The 11,206-nt window shown below is 38.2% G+C and overlaps 1 protein-coding gene across 2 annotated transcripts in view; it reads right to left on the bottom strand.

Annotated features, from left to right (window-relative positions):
- Nucleotides 1–827: 827 nt before the first annotated feature.
- Nucleotides 828–11,206, bottom strand: part of OSBPL9 (oxysterol binding protein like 9) — a 56,274-nt gene continuing 45,895 nt past the window's right edge. For both annotated transcript variants that reach the window (XM_009287360.2, XM_009287361.2), the window contains 13 exons: nt 9,790–9,949; nt 8,961–9,073; nt 8,560–8,678; nt 7,020–7,105; nt 6,598–6,772; nt 4,773–4,857; nt 4,397–4,507; nt 3,959–4,022; nt 3,710–3,850; nt 2,686–2,764; nt 2,234–2,325; nt 1,650–1,785; nt 828–1,546 (listed from right to left, as the gene is read on the bottom strand). In XM_009287360.2, coding sequence (XP_009285635.1) covers nt 1,472–1,546; nt 1,650–1,785; nt 2,234–2,325; nt 2,686–2,764; nt 3,710–3,850; nt 3,959–4,022; nt 4,397–4,507; nt 4,773–4,857; nt 6,598–6,772; nt 7,020–7,105; nt 8,560–8,678; nt 8,961–9,073; nt 9,790–9,949 — 1,436 coding nt within the window. In that variant the 3' untranslated portion in view covers nt 828–1,471. The remainder of the gene's footprint in view (nt 1,547–1,649; nt 1,786–2,233; nt 2,326–2,685; nt 2,765–3,709; nt 3,851–3,958; nt 4,023–4,396; nt 4,508–4,772; nt 4,858–6,597; nt 6,773–7,019; nt 7,106–8,559; nt 8,679–8,960; nt 9,074–9,789; nt 9,950–11,206) is intronic.

Raw genomic sequence — 11,206 nt, 5'->3', positions numbered from 1 at the left:
GATGTGTAATACAGGTGCTTTCTGCAACATAAACATGACAAACCCATTTTTATTAAGAGAGGGCTGTAGCGGTAGCTGGGATGAAGACATCCGTTCAGATACTGAGGACGCTTTCCTCACGTAAGTTTCCAGCCACCCTTTCTCATTAGTCTCCCAAGTTCATTAGGAATAGGCACAGCCCTGGCTTCTAGCTGGAGCGAAGGGAGAGTGAGTTTCCCCCACCACCAGAAAGATGCCACGTTCTCCTCTCCAGCTGTCTGAAGGGGAGCTTGCGCCTTTTTGTTCAGACTGTCTTGTGCATCATTCCCGCAGTGCTAGAGCAGCTGCTTAAGAGCAGTTACAGCTCCTCAAAGAAAGTATTCTCCAGTTCTCCTGGAGGAGTTACAGAGTGGGTGGGAGGGGGAAAAAGCCTAAGGCTTCAATCTCACACTGCCTTTTTTTAGTTTTTCTGTATGTTCAACATAGACAAAATTGAGATGAAATCAAATAAAAGCTAGATTTAACTGTGGAAAGAAAAACAGTTTGATTGCTACATGTAGTTACTTACTTAACCATTATTTAACTTCAAGCAAAAGCAGAGAAATGCAGTGATTGATTCCTAAAGTGCTGGCGAGCTAGCAGAGATGCAAGGCTGGATGTAGATTCCAGAAAAATTCTGCTCCTTTTGCTAGTTCATTAACTACTTTAAGAAGTAGGTTAAGCTGCAACGATTCCAGTGAGGGAAAAAATAATACTAATATATTTCACATAAAACAACTGATCATCACTCAGCTGAAAAAAGTCATGCTGCAAAGGTTTATTATGAAATAAATAAAAAGTCCATAAGAGAAGTTTGAAAAATCTATTTTATGAAGCTTTAAGATGCATCGAGTAGAATTATCTATGGTTACATTTTAATCTCAAAATAACAAAGTTATTTTGGGCAAGACACTGAAATGCCAAAAGATTTGATTATCATACAGGTGGAAGATAACATTTACGTAGCATTTTCTAACAAATTGTCCCATCAAAGGGATCCTCATATTTACACATTGCAAACACCAGCTAGATTTAAATGACGTCTTGCATTTTCTTTCTTGTTTTTTAAATATGTAGGACCCAGGAATATGATGCAACTGATACCAATGCCATGGCCTTCACAGTGGTTATACAAAGTGTGTGTGCCTCATGGCCCAGATTCTCCATGCTTTAGAAGCATCAGTAACAGGGCTCCAACAGCCTGCCTTTGAAGCCCGAATACACTATCAGTATAGCAGAGTCCAGTATAAGTTACTGCACAGCCAAGACGTTTCTTGTTTCATTTAATTGCTTATCTGCATCAGTAAGTCCAGTATCCCTGAGATAGGAACCACTGTAGTTGGAGGGGTCGGGTTCTCCAAATGGTACATACGTGATAACTGATGACTATCTTGGTATCAGATGTAAACTTTGCTAAGCCAAGGCTTGAATGTTTTCTGGTTTTATAACCCACTTAATGTTTACTGGCAGCAAGTCGTTTCAATAGCGGCTCGTCATAAACCCAGCATTCTCCATCTTCATGGAATAACTAGAAAAAAGGGAATAATCAGATGTAAGCTTTTCATGACTCAATTGGAAAGGAACAAATGCTGCAGGTTAGAGGGCATTTACACTGTTCAAATAAAGCTCACCCTTGTTTCCCATGAGGTCTCGTTCTCTTTTCTGGCTCTGGCTTCAGCTCTTTGTCTTTCTTCAAGTGCATGCTTTGCAGCTGTGGCTGCATCGATGTCTCTAATTTTTAAGTTGTAGGTTACATCTTTCCATAAGCTTAAAAAAGAAATTTGAATGGAGACTGCTTTATAGAAGCAAAGTGCTACAAGGTTGTAGAAACATATTACTGGCTATTAGTCATCGATATTTGTTTGAATTGAGGTAGGTCTCACTTTATCAAAAGGGCAGAAAAAACCCAATATATATTAAACCACAACTGCACTATCTATTGCCAGCAGTGAGGAGGCTGTAGTGAGGCTCTCTGGACCTCCCTGGAACATTTGGTCCCGATGAGGATGTGACCGAGAACTACAGGTCTCCTCTTCGCCCTTAAAACCCCAGCCTGCTTGTACCTTGGCTCTGCCCTGCGGCAAAGGCTAACGAAGAGCACAGTTTGTCCATGCAGTGACAATGAAGTGTACCATTAGTCAGACTGTGTACTGCAAACTTGAGTCTAACTAAAAAAAAAAAGGTCTTAATTTGCCCATTTAACTAAAGTTCTTACCAGCGAGACTCAAAGTCGTCTTGGTCCTCCAATTTCCTTACCTTCTTCTTAATTGTAGGCATTTTCTTGGTATCTATAAAGACAGCATTCTCCTAGAGAGTGAGATTTAAAAAAAAAAAAAAAAAAAAAATCAGTTCTCTATTAGACTTAAAATTCATATACCCTCACACTCTAGTACACTGGTTGTCAGGAAAGACATGAAAAACCATCATTCTTTAGATTCTCCTCTTGCTATAAAAATCAGGTTACCTTAAGAATAAAAGTCCTGAATTTACTTTGTTAATTTATCCCAAATTCACTATTCTTGTGATCTTTTGGGTAGCTTCACAGGAGTTCCCAACTATTAATATTTGTTTTAAAACACCACCACCCCCCCCCAAAAAAACTTTAAGCACAATCTTCCAATTCTGATGAAAAGGCAAAAAAAAAGAAAAAGAAAAAAGCTGCTTTACCCCTGTTGTGTATTTTGCGTACATGACACCATTCCATTCTCCTTCAACTGAGCAGAAGGGTTTCTTGTCATTAGGAGAACTAAACAGAAAGAAACGGTCATTTCTCAGTTCTATTACAGTAACTGAAAAACCCTAAAGGATCAAAACTTTATCCTAGTTGCTTTACAGTCTGTTTTATGTCAGCCCTTAAAGTGTCCATCAGCAATACAGAAAAGATGAGGGTTCTGTTTACAAGTGAGAAGTTTTGCATGAATTAGTTCAAATGGATAAACCTTAAAAGGAAGCGCTGTTCCAGCATAAGACAGGTCTTGCCTTAGGGCTGTATCTGCATTTAGAGTTCAGGAAACTAGTTACAGGCTTTTGAAACAGATTTAGAGTGATAAGTTTAAGCTTAAAAAGGTTTCACAAACTCAAAGCTTCTTCCCCAGACTACTGGGAAACACAAACATAAATGTCATAAATGACATCTATCAATGCGTGTCAAGAAGTGATTTAAAACCAAGTTATGGATCTGATTTTGTCAGCATCACTTACTGACATTACAGCAGATCTCCAAATAAGATGAGAATCTCCACTGAATTCTCTGCTCTGGGCATGTGCACAGGGTCTAACCAAAATCCACCAAATCACAGGTATAAATACATATGTAGAAGTCTGCAGCAGAGCTTTAATGAGACGCTACGAACAGCGGTATTAAAAGGCTTGCTTCAGTATTTTTATTTTTAGGAGAAAATGATGAAGAAATTTCGGATAATTCAGGAGTGAAAATTTAAATTCCTTTTGGTCGACAGCTGAGAATGTTTTAGAGCAGGACAAGGTAGGATGCAGGCCTACGCAGGTTTCCTCTCACAAATCTTGGCTATAAAAATGGCGACCTGTGACAGGTAATCATGAGCTAAGTTATTGGGTGTAGCTATTGCAGTATTTTACACTCCTGACTCTTGGGGAAAAAAAAAACCAAAACAAAATCAAACAAACAGTCAGCATTTAAGTAAAGTGAGATTAACTGAAGAAACCTGCTTACAAAATTTCAGCTGTAATTCTGTGCTTCTTTCCTCCATAAAATGGTTTTGTGTGGAACACGATGGAAGCATTATAACCTGTCTTTGAGCAATTAATACTGCATTCTCCACCAAGTTCTATCCATGGCACAGTGAGAATAGACCTGCGATTATAAACATATATATATTTATAACCTTTTAACTGATAAATATTAAGCATGAAATATTACAAGGCATTAAAAATGAAAATACCAAATACAGCATTTACTTGCCTTCCATAACCGTTAGGAAAGGTCAAAATATAGTGTTCATCATAATCTAGGCATGTGACACACCCTGTGAAAGAAAAATAAAAACAGATTTTAAAAACCTCCAACAAAACCTCTACAAAACTCTTCATAACGATCTCCTGAAAGAATTCACTAAAAACAGGCACCATAAAGCTCTTCACCTTTCCTTTTTATTTAGATGCGGAGAATGCCTAGCTTCTAGAGAAGGCAGGGAGAGTTGCGTTTACGTGAAAAACTGGGCCCTGAATGATTTCAGCACACAAAGTGTGCAGGAATCACCGATTCCTAGGCACTTAAGCAAATATTACATAAAAATCAAACAGTCCTTATGTTTAATAGGATGACTTTAAATAATTTCCACAAAAATCCTAGTTGCAGAATGTAAATTTATCTTCTATTGTTAAATTTACACACACATACCTTGCCCTATGTTATGAACCCCAATAGACATTCCTAAGAATTTTGACTTGGTCCATATGTGAGCATTGAACTGTATCCTCTTGCTAAAACACTCTGCGTAAAATGCTGAAACTGAAGAAAAAGGTATTAAAAATAGCAGCACAAGACATTAATACTATTGTTTCCAAATTCATTCATCAGGAAATATTTTGAAGTGCCTCATACTTACATGGCAACAGAGTTTGCAATTTGTTTCTCACAAGAACAGTTTATAGAGAAAACCTTCAGCTTTTAAATTTGGAGAGAAAATGTAAATCCAAGATTTAAACCAAGAGCTGACTTTACTGTCACTCCTAGCCAGCTGCCATCTCTATTAGCAAAGTTATTGTCAACTTACTTGGAGGATGATGAGACACCTGCTCTGCCACAAACGTTACACTGCTTTTACTGACCCAAGGAACTGGTCCTTCTGAAACTGGCTCCTGCACAATAGTAGAGAGGATTTTCATCACTGACAGTGTTTACAAAACACTGGATGCTTCCATGTTTAAAGGCTTCTAACAGTGTATTGCAGTGATTTTGACATATTTGTCAGTTTGATGGGGAATAACTCCTTACCCCTGAAACTACGATGTTTTCTAAAGAACGTGCAGCTTCTACTCTCTTGTTTTTAAGTATAAATGTATTTGGAGAGATGTCCCCAAATACAACAGTTAACTGAAAGAGTCGTGTATAAATCCAATTACAAACTAATATTCAAATACACTTAATTTCTTATTAACTAATAAGAAATGGGTGGCAGAAATAGTTTTCATTTTTGCTTCTGATAAAATCTGATATGCATATTAATAATTATCAGATTATATGTATCACAAAACCATAAACCAACATTCATTTCCTGTGGCAAATCATGAAAAGTGTAATTCATCATTAGAAGCAATGGAAGCACAAATACAGTATTGTCTTTATGCCAGCAACCAGGAGTCCAAACATTCACCTCAGAAACAAGAGAAGGATTTGAGCAAACTAATGGGGGGTGGGGGAGGTGGTAGAAGCAAATTAAATGGGAAAAATACATTATTTATATCTAAACAATCAGATGTTTAGATATACTACACTGAGGCTACATGAAGTATCTCACAACAGCACTTCCCACATCATCGTTTGCAGCTTCCCAAGGTGAGAAGCCTAAATGAGGTGTTTAAAAAAAACAAACACACACATCACTACCAACAAAAACCCCCATACCAGGCTGCACTGCAAGTGCTAGAGCTTTTCTCTAGAATCAGTGGGGCACTGTGTGACTATGGTTCACGTGCATAAGTCTGATTAATCCTTGAGTCCCAATGAAACTTGGGCAAATAAGAGAAAAGCTCATACACTGGTAGATGATTTCAGATTACGAGAGTGGCACTACTGTTACGGTGTCCTTCACTTCACCAGACATAGTCCAATTAAGTACAAGAGGAACAGTAGCGGCCAGACACAGATGTACAACTAAAAGTATTATCCAAGCTCAGAATCCAAACTTCAGAAGTCTACAAGAAGATTTTAAAAGGAGAACTAAAAGAAGATTCAGACTAGATATAAGGCAGAAATTTTTTACGCTGAGGGTGGTGAAGCACTGGCCCAGGTTGCCCAGAGAGGTGGTGGATGCCCCATCCCTGGAAACATTCAAGGCCAGGCTGGACGGGGCTCCGAGCAACCTGATCTAGTTGAAGGTGTCCCTGCCCACGGCAGGGGGGTTGGACTAGGTGACCTTTAGAGGTCCCTTCCAACCCAAACTATTCTATGATTCTATAACTAAATATACTGGAGAAACTGCACTGCTTTCTAGGTTGTAAGTGAGGAAAAGAAACCTCACTGTTAAAAACGCAAGGGTTTAGAGAAATGATTAAAAAAAAAAATCAGAACTTTGGAAAGAAAGGAATTCATACTCAGTGCTATGAAACAGTTCAGGAAAAAAGAGAGTATTTTCAACATGTCAAATAGTTCTTAAAAAACTAATAGCTCAAATTCTGTTATGCAAGATATTTTAAACTTCTGTCCAAAGAAAAGGAGGAAGGGGCGGGGGGGCGCGGAAATCAGTTAAGAAATTGCCATAGTTTGTCAATTTTGCTACTTAAACATAGCATTAGCCATTTCAGTCAGTATATTAATAAAGCTTTGGGAATTACTCGCATGCATTCTAGGCACCAAAAAACATACCACAAGAAACTAACCATATCATCTTCACCTTCAGTGCCTGGTAACACCCAATGACATCGGAAGATCTCGCCCAAAATAGGATTGTAAGGCTTTTTAGCAACTGACCCTTTTCTTCCTGCATGAAAAGCTGAGAGGTACCATTTAACCACTTGAACCATTCGTTCCTTTGGATCCTTCTGGTCACTAATGCTACATGGGCCAAAAGAGAGAAAAGAAGGACAGGCAAAATTAAATACAAGCAGGTACCTCAAATACAGGAAAGCTTTTTGGATGTTTGGTTGGTTTACAGCTATAAGTTTGACTACTTTGACTATTTTTCAAGTTTAGATCAAAACCCAAGCAATGTTGTTCAAAACTACCAACTTACTTTCAGCAGCCCACAAGGGCCATAAACAATATCAGAACCAGTTAATGCTCTACTTTAAAAATCAAATACCTGACAAATAAGTCCGGATGTGCAAAAAAGTCAGCGTACATTTCCAACAGTGATCTTCTTTCCAGGATAAAAGTTGGAAGAACCACCTGGGTGAAGAAAAACAACTCTTATAGATCAAGATACTTTAACATCCTGCACAAAAGCGTTCTACGTACTAACTGTAAATAGCATACAAAGCACCCAAGGCTTCATGTGCCTGTAAGCTGATTGTGTTCTCAAACTTACCGATGACTTCTGACATATGCAGGTCAGTTGGCATCTTCCATAAAACCAAAGATTTAAGAGGAACTGTCTCTTACCTTACGTATATTCTATTCCCACTTAGAGCATATCCAACTACACAGCTCTTAGAGCATATCAAAGGCTGTTCTTAATTACAGTAACACTGATTATTTAATTTCATCTATACGTACACTGTCAATTTTCAGGTATAGTCAAAATCTCATTACATATAGTCACATCCTCTCATATGCCTCTCTATCAAGATGAAGGTTAATCTCTTCCCTACTACTTTTCTTCCCCTACAGCATTTGCAGGTTCCATTCTTGTGGATCTGCTGTCTGCTTCAGTGTGGTACAGACCACTGTGGAAAGCAGTGTTGATTGCTGTTGTTGACTTTAAAGTGATGCAGACAAGATGCACGCTCATGAGGCTTCCTGGCAGCTTAACTTGAGATCAGTAATTTTCAACTATTCCAGGAGTTCCCAAAACAGACACATTTTGGATCAATTCCTATTCAGAACTGCCAAAAACCTTCCATAGTTTGCCTGTGAGCTGCTGGCTATTTCTCCAGAAAAGTTTTAAGTTTATCTTTTTATTGTCTATTGTGAGTTCCAGACTGGACAGTTAAAGTCATCCGCTTAAGGAAACTAATGATAGGATTGATCTCTCCTACTCTTTTTCAATCTGGAATTACTGCTGCGTAGGAAGATCAACACCTTCAGAATGTTGTTCATTCAACCTTAAGACAGACACCAACATGAATCACATTCACAAAAAATCCAACTTTTTACTTGCCAGACCTACATGTGGCATTTTAAAACACACAAGCAACTTACTCAACAAGATCCCAATTAAGCAAAGCGTTTCACTACGTGCTTAATTCCCTCTTTTATTTTATTTACGTCTTATTGAATGTCACCATACACTGGGATCTTGTAGATCTTTGTTCTAGGAAGCTAAAGACAGGAGAAACATTACTACTGCATGGAGAAACATTACTACTGCATACAGCATTCCTCTTACCTCAGCTTTACAGGCACTCCAAGGATGAAGTTCAAAGAGAACAAACAGCTACTTTCCATAGCAAACTATTTTCCCAAACAGATTTTAGCAGTTGAATATATTTATTCTGCATGCATTTTTCCCCCTCCCAGTAACAATTCCAATTAAAAAAAAAAAAATCATACTAAAGGGATTATAGCTTAACTAGCTCTTAGAACAAATACACAGTTAAATTTTTACTTTAACGTTGAACTGATTTACACAGAATTCAGGGTTTACTCTCCCTCCCTCCCCCGTGAACAATCAGCAAGTTTACCTTTGTTAGATCCATTCCTAATCTAACTTGTGACAACAGATGCATAATAACACTCTTATGTTCTTCCACTGATTCTCCTTCCCCATCATCATCTCGATCATCAGGAGGATCGAAGAGATCTAGAAAGACCAAATTGCTTTTGTTTTTCTCTAAACCTTCAAAGACAGACTGTATTTAATTAGCATATATATTAGCTGTCAAAAAGGTCTTATTTATAAAACTAAGGTTTTTAAATCCTACAATTCAACAATCTTCCATTAGCAAAGAAACAGTAGATAAACCATTTTCCCTAAGTACCTTGTCATATATATATATATATATGTTCATACATGTATTCACACAGTTTACATGCAGATTAACAATCAAGAGCTCCTTACTGAAAGTTCATGCAGTCCACTTACCAGCATCATTTGTCCCATTAGACATGGAAGAATTGAGGGACTCTGTGGTATCCGGACGTTTCAGACTACTTCCTGTGCTGCTCCGAGTCAGGACTGCAGCAGACCCTGAAGAACTGAAGAAGAGTAATAAATTCTCACAATTCACAATGAACTAATTCAGACCAAATTATTATAATTTGATATACATAGACAAGGAGTTTACTGATAGACATTAACATTGTGCTGCACACTAATTAACAGAAAACTTAAAATGGACTGTAGCTGAACGAATGGGAAAGCCTGCATTCTAAGATAATAACAGCTGAAGGCATAAAACAGCTGACTAATTCCTCTTTGAAATGCGTAGCATCTCTTAAAAGTAATTTTCCAATTCATAAAAAAGAAGAGTAAATAGAGATTTTGGGGAAAGGCAGTCAACTTCAAAAATTTCTTTTAGAAAATGTGAGAGAAAATTGGCTATTTACCAAAGGCTGCAACAAATGCATGTGAAATATGCCATGGTCTCAGATTATATCTTGAGCTGGTGGCTTCCCAAGTTTGGTTTATGTTAGAGTTTTGTCAACATATATACCTATACCTGACGGAATGGGAAGGAGCAGATGAGGAAACTGCACCCCTCACAGACGACTGTGCTGGGGAAGGGCGTAATCTTACTCTGTTACACAGAGCATTTCCTCCCCCCCCCTTTTTTTTTTTTTTTTTTTTTTTTTTAAAAAGCCAATGTGGCTTATTTGCTTGTTTAGCTTAACTAACTTCTACAAACAGACAAGACATGCCCTTGTAGATAAAAATTGTATTCAGCACGCGCTGCATACTTTCAGCTACTTACTCCATACATCGCTTTGGGGAAGAACTGCTCTGATAGAATTCATCAGCATCATAGAACTCATCCTCGCTGCTTGAGTAAGAAAAATCTGGGACTGTATTTGGAGACAGGTTGACATGGCTTGGTGAGGTGAGACTGCTGCTAGGTGCTGATGGCCCACTTCCTATGGAGTATCAAAAGTTAAAGACTTAATAGAAACAAACAAATTATTTCAAAATCCACCAGTTCTAACTTATAAGCAGGATTGTTCAAATCAATAAAGACTAATGCGAACTCAGAAGGTATATCTTACAAAATTAGAAGGAATAATTAGTCAGGTTCATACTGAGTTTCATTTAACAGATAACAAAAAAGAAAGGTCACAAGGAAAATCAAGAACACAGAACAATCGTAAAGTATAAGGACATGTTTTTCCCCAAAGTTGTTGATTAAAGGCAAAACAACAATACTGAAAACTTGTATAGATTCATAGTATGACTTATGTTGGAAATGATCTCTGGAAGTCATCTGGTGTACTCCCCATTCAAGGCCCAGACAACTTCAAAATTAGACCGGTTTGTTCAAGATCACATCTAGTCAGGTTTAAATATCTCTCAAGATGAAGATTCCATAATCTTTCTGGAGGATTGTTGTGGTTTAACCTCAGTCGGCAACTGAGTACCATACAGCTGCTCTCTCACTCCTTTCCCCGCCCCCCCCCAGTGGGATGAGGGAGAGAATTGGAAGAGTCGAAGTGAGAAAAACCCATGGGTTGAGATAAAAACAGTTTAATAATTGAAATAAAATAATAACAACAATAATAATGTAATAATAATAATGTAATACACAAAGCAAGTGATGCACAGTACAATTGCTCACCACCTTACTGAGCATGACGTCACATGGTATGGAATGTCCCTTTGGCCAGTTTGGCTGTGCCCCCTCCCAGCTTCTTGTGCACCTGCAGCCTTCTCAGTCGGTAGAGCATGGGAAGCTGGAAAGTCCTTGACTAGTGTAAGCACTACTTAGCAACTAAAACATCGGTGCGTTATCAACTTTGTTCTCATCCTAAATCCAAAACACAGCACTGTACCAGCTACTAGGAAGAAAATTAACTCTATCCCTGCCGAAACCAGGACAGGAACCTATTCCAAAGTTTGAACCACCTCATTATAAAACCAAAACATTTTCTAATACCTACTTGGAATTTCCTTTCTTACAACTTGTGTTCATTGCCTCATCCTTTTGCTGTGCACCTCCAAGAGGAGCCCAGTTCTATCTTCTTTATACCCTCCCAACAGCTGGCAGAAGACAGCAGTAACATACCTCTTTAGGTTGATCTTTCTAAGGCTGAACAAACCCAGTTCTGTCAGCCTCTAAGAACATCATGGGCCTCAGCTTCCTAAACTTGCTGCTCCATGTCTTTGTACTGTGGAACCCA

The sequence above is a fragment of the Aptenodytes forsteri genome, unplaced genomic scaffold (assembly GCF_000699145.1).
Source record: "Aptenodytes forsteri isolate BGI_AS27 unplaced genomic scaffold, ASM69914v1 Scaffold119, whole genome shotgun sequence".
Classification (NCBI taxonomy): Eukaryota; Metazoa; Chordata; class Aves; order Sphenisciformes; family Spheniscidae; genus Aptenodytes; species Aptenodytes forsteri.
The sequence above is the reverse complement of the archived record's forward strand: the minus strand, read 5'-3'. Positions and strand labels throughout refer to the sequence as shown.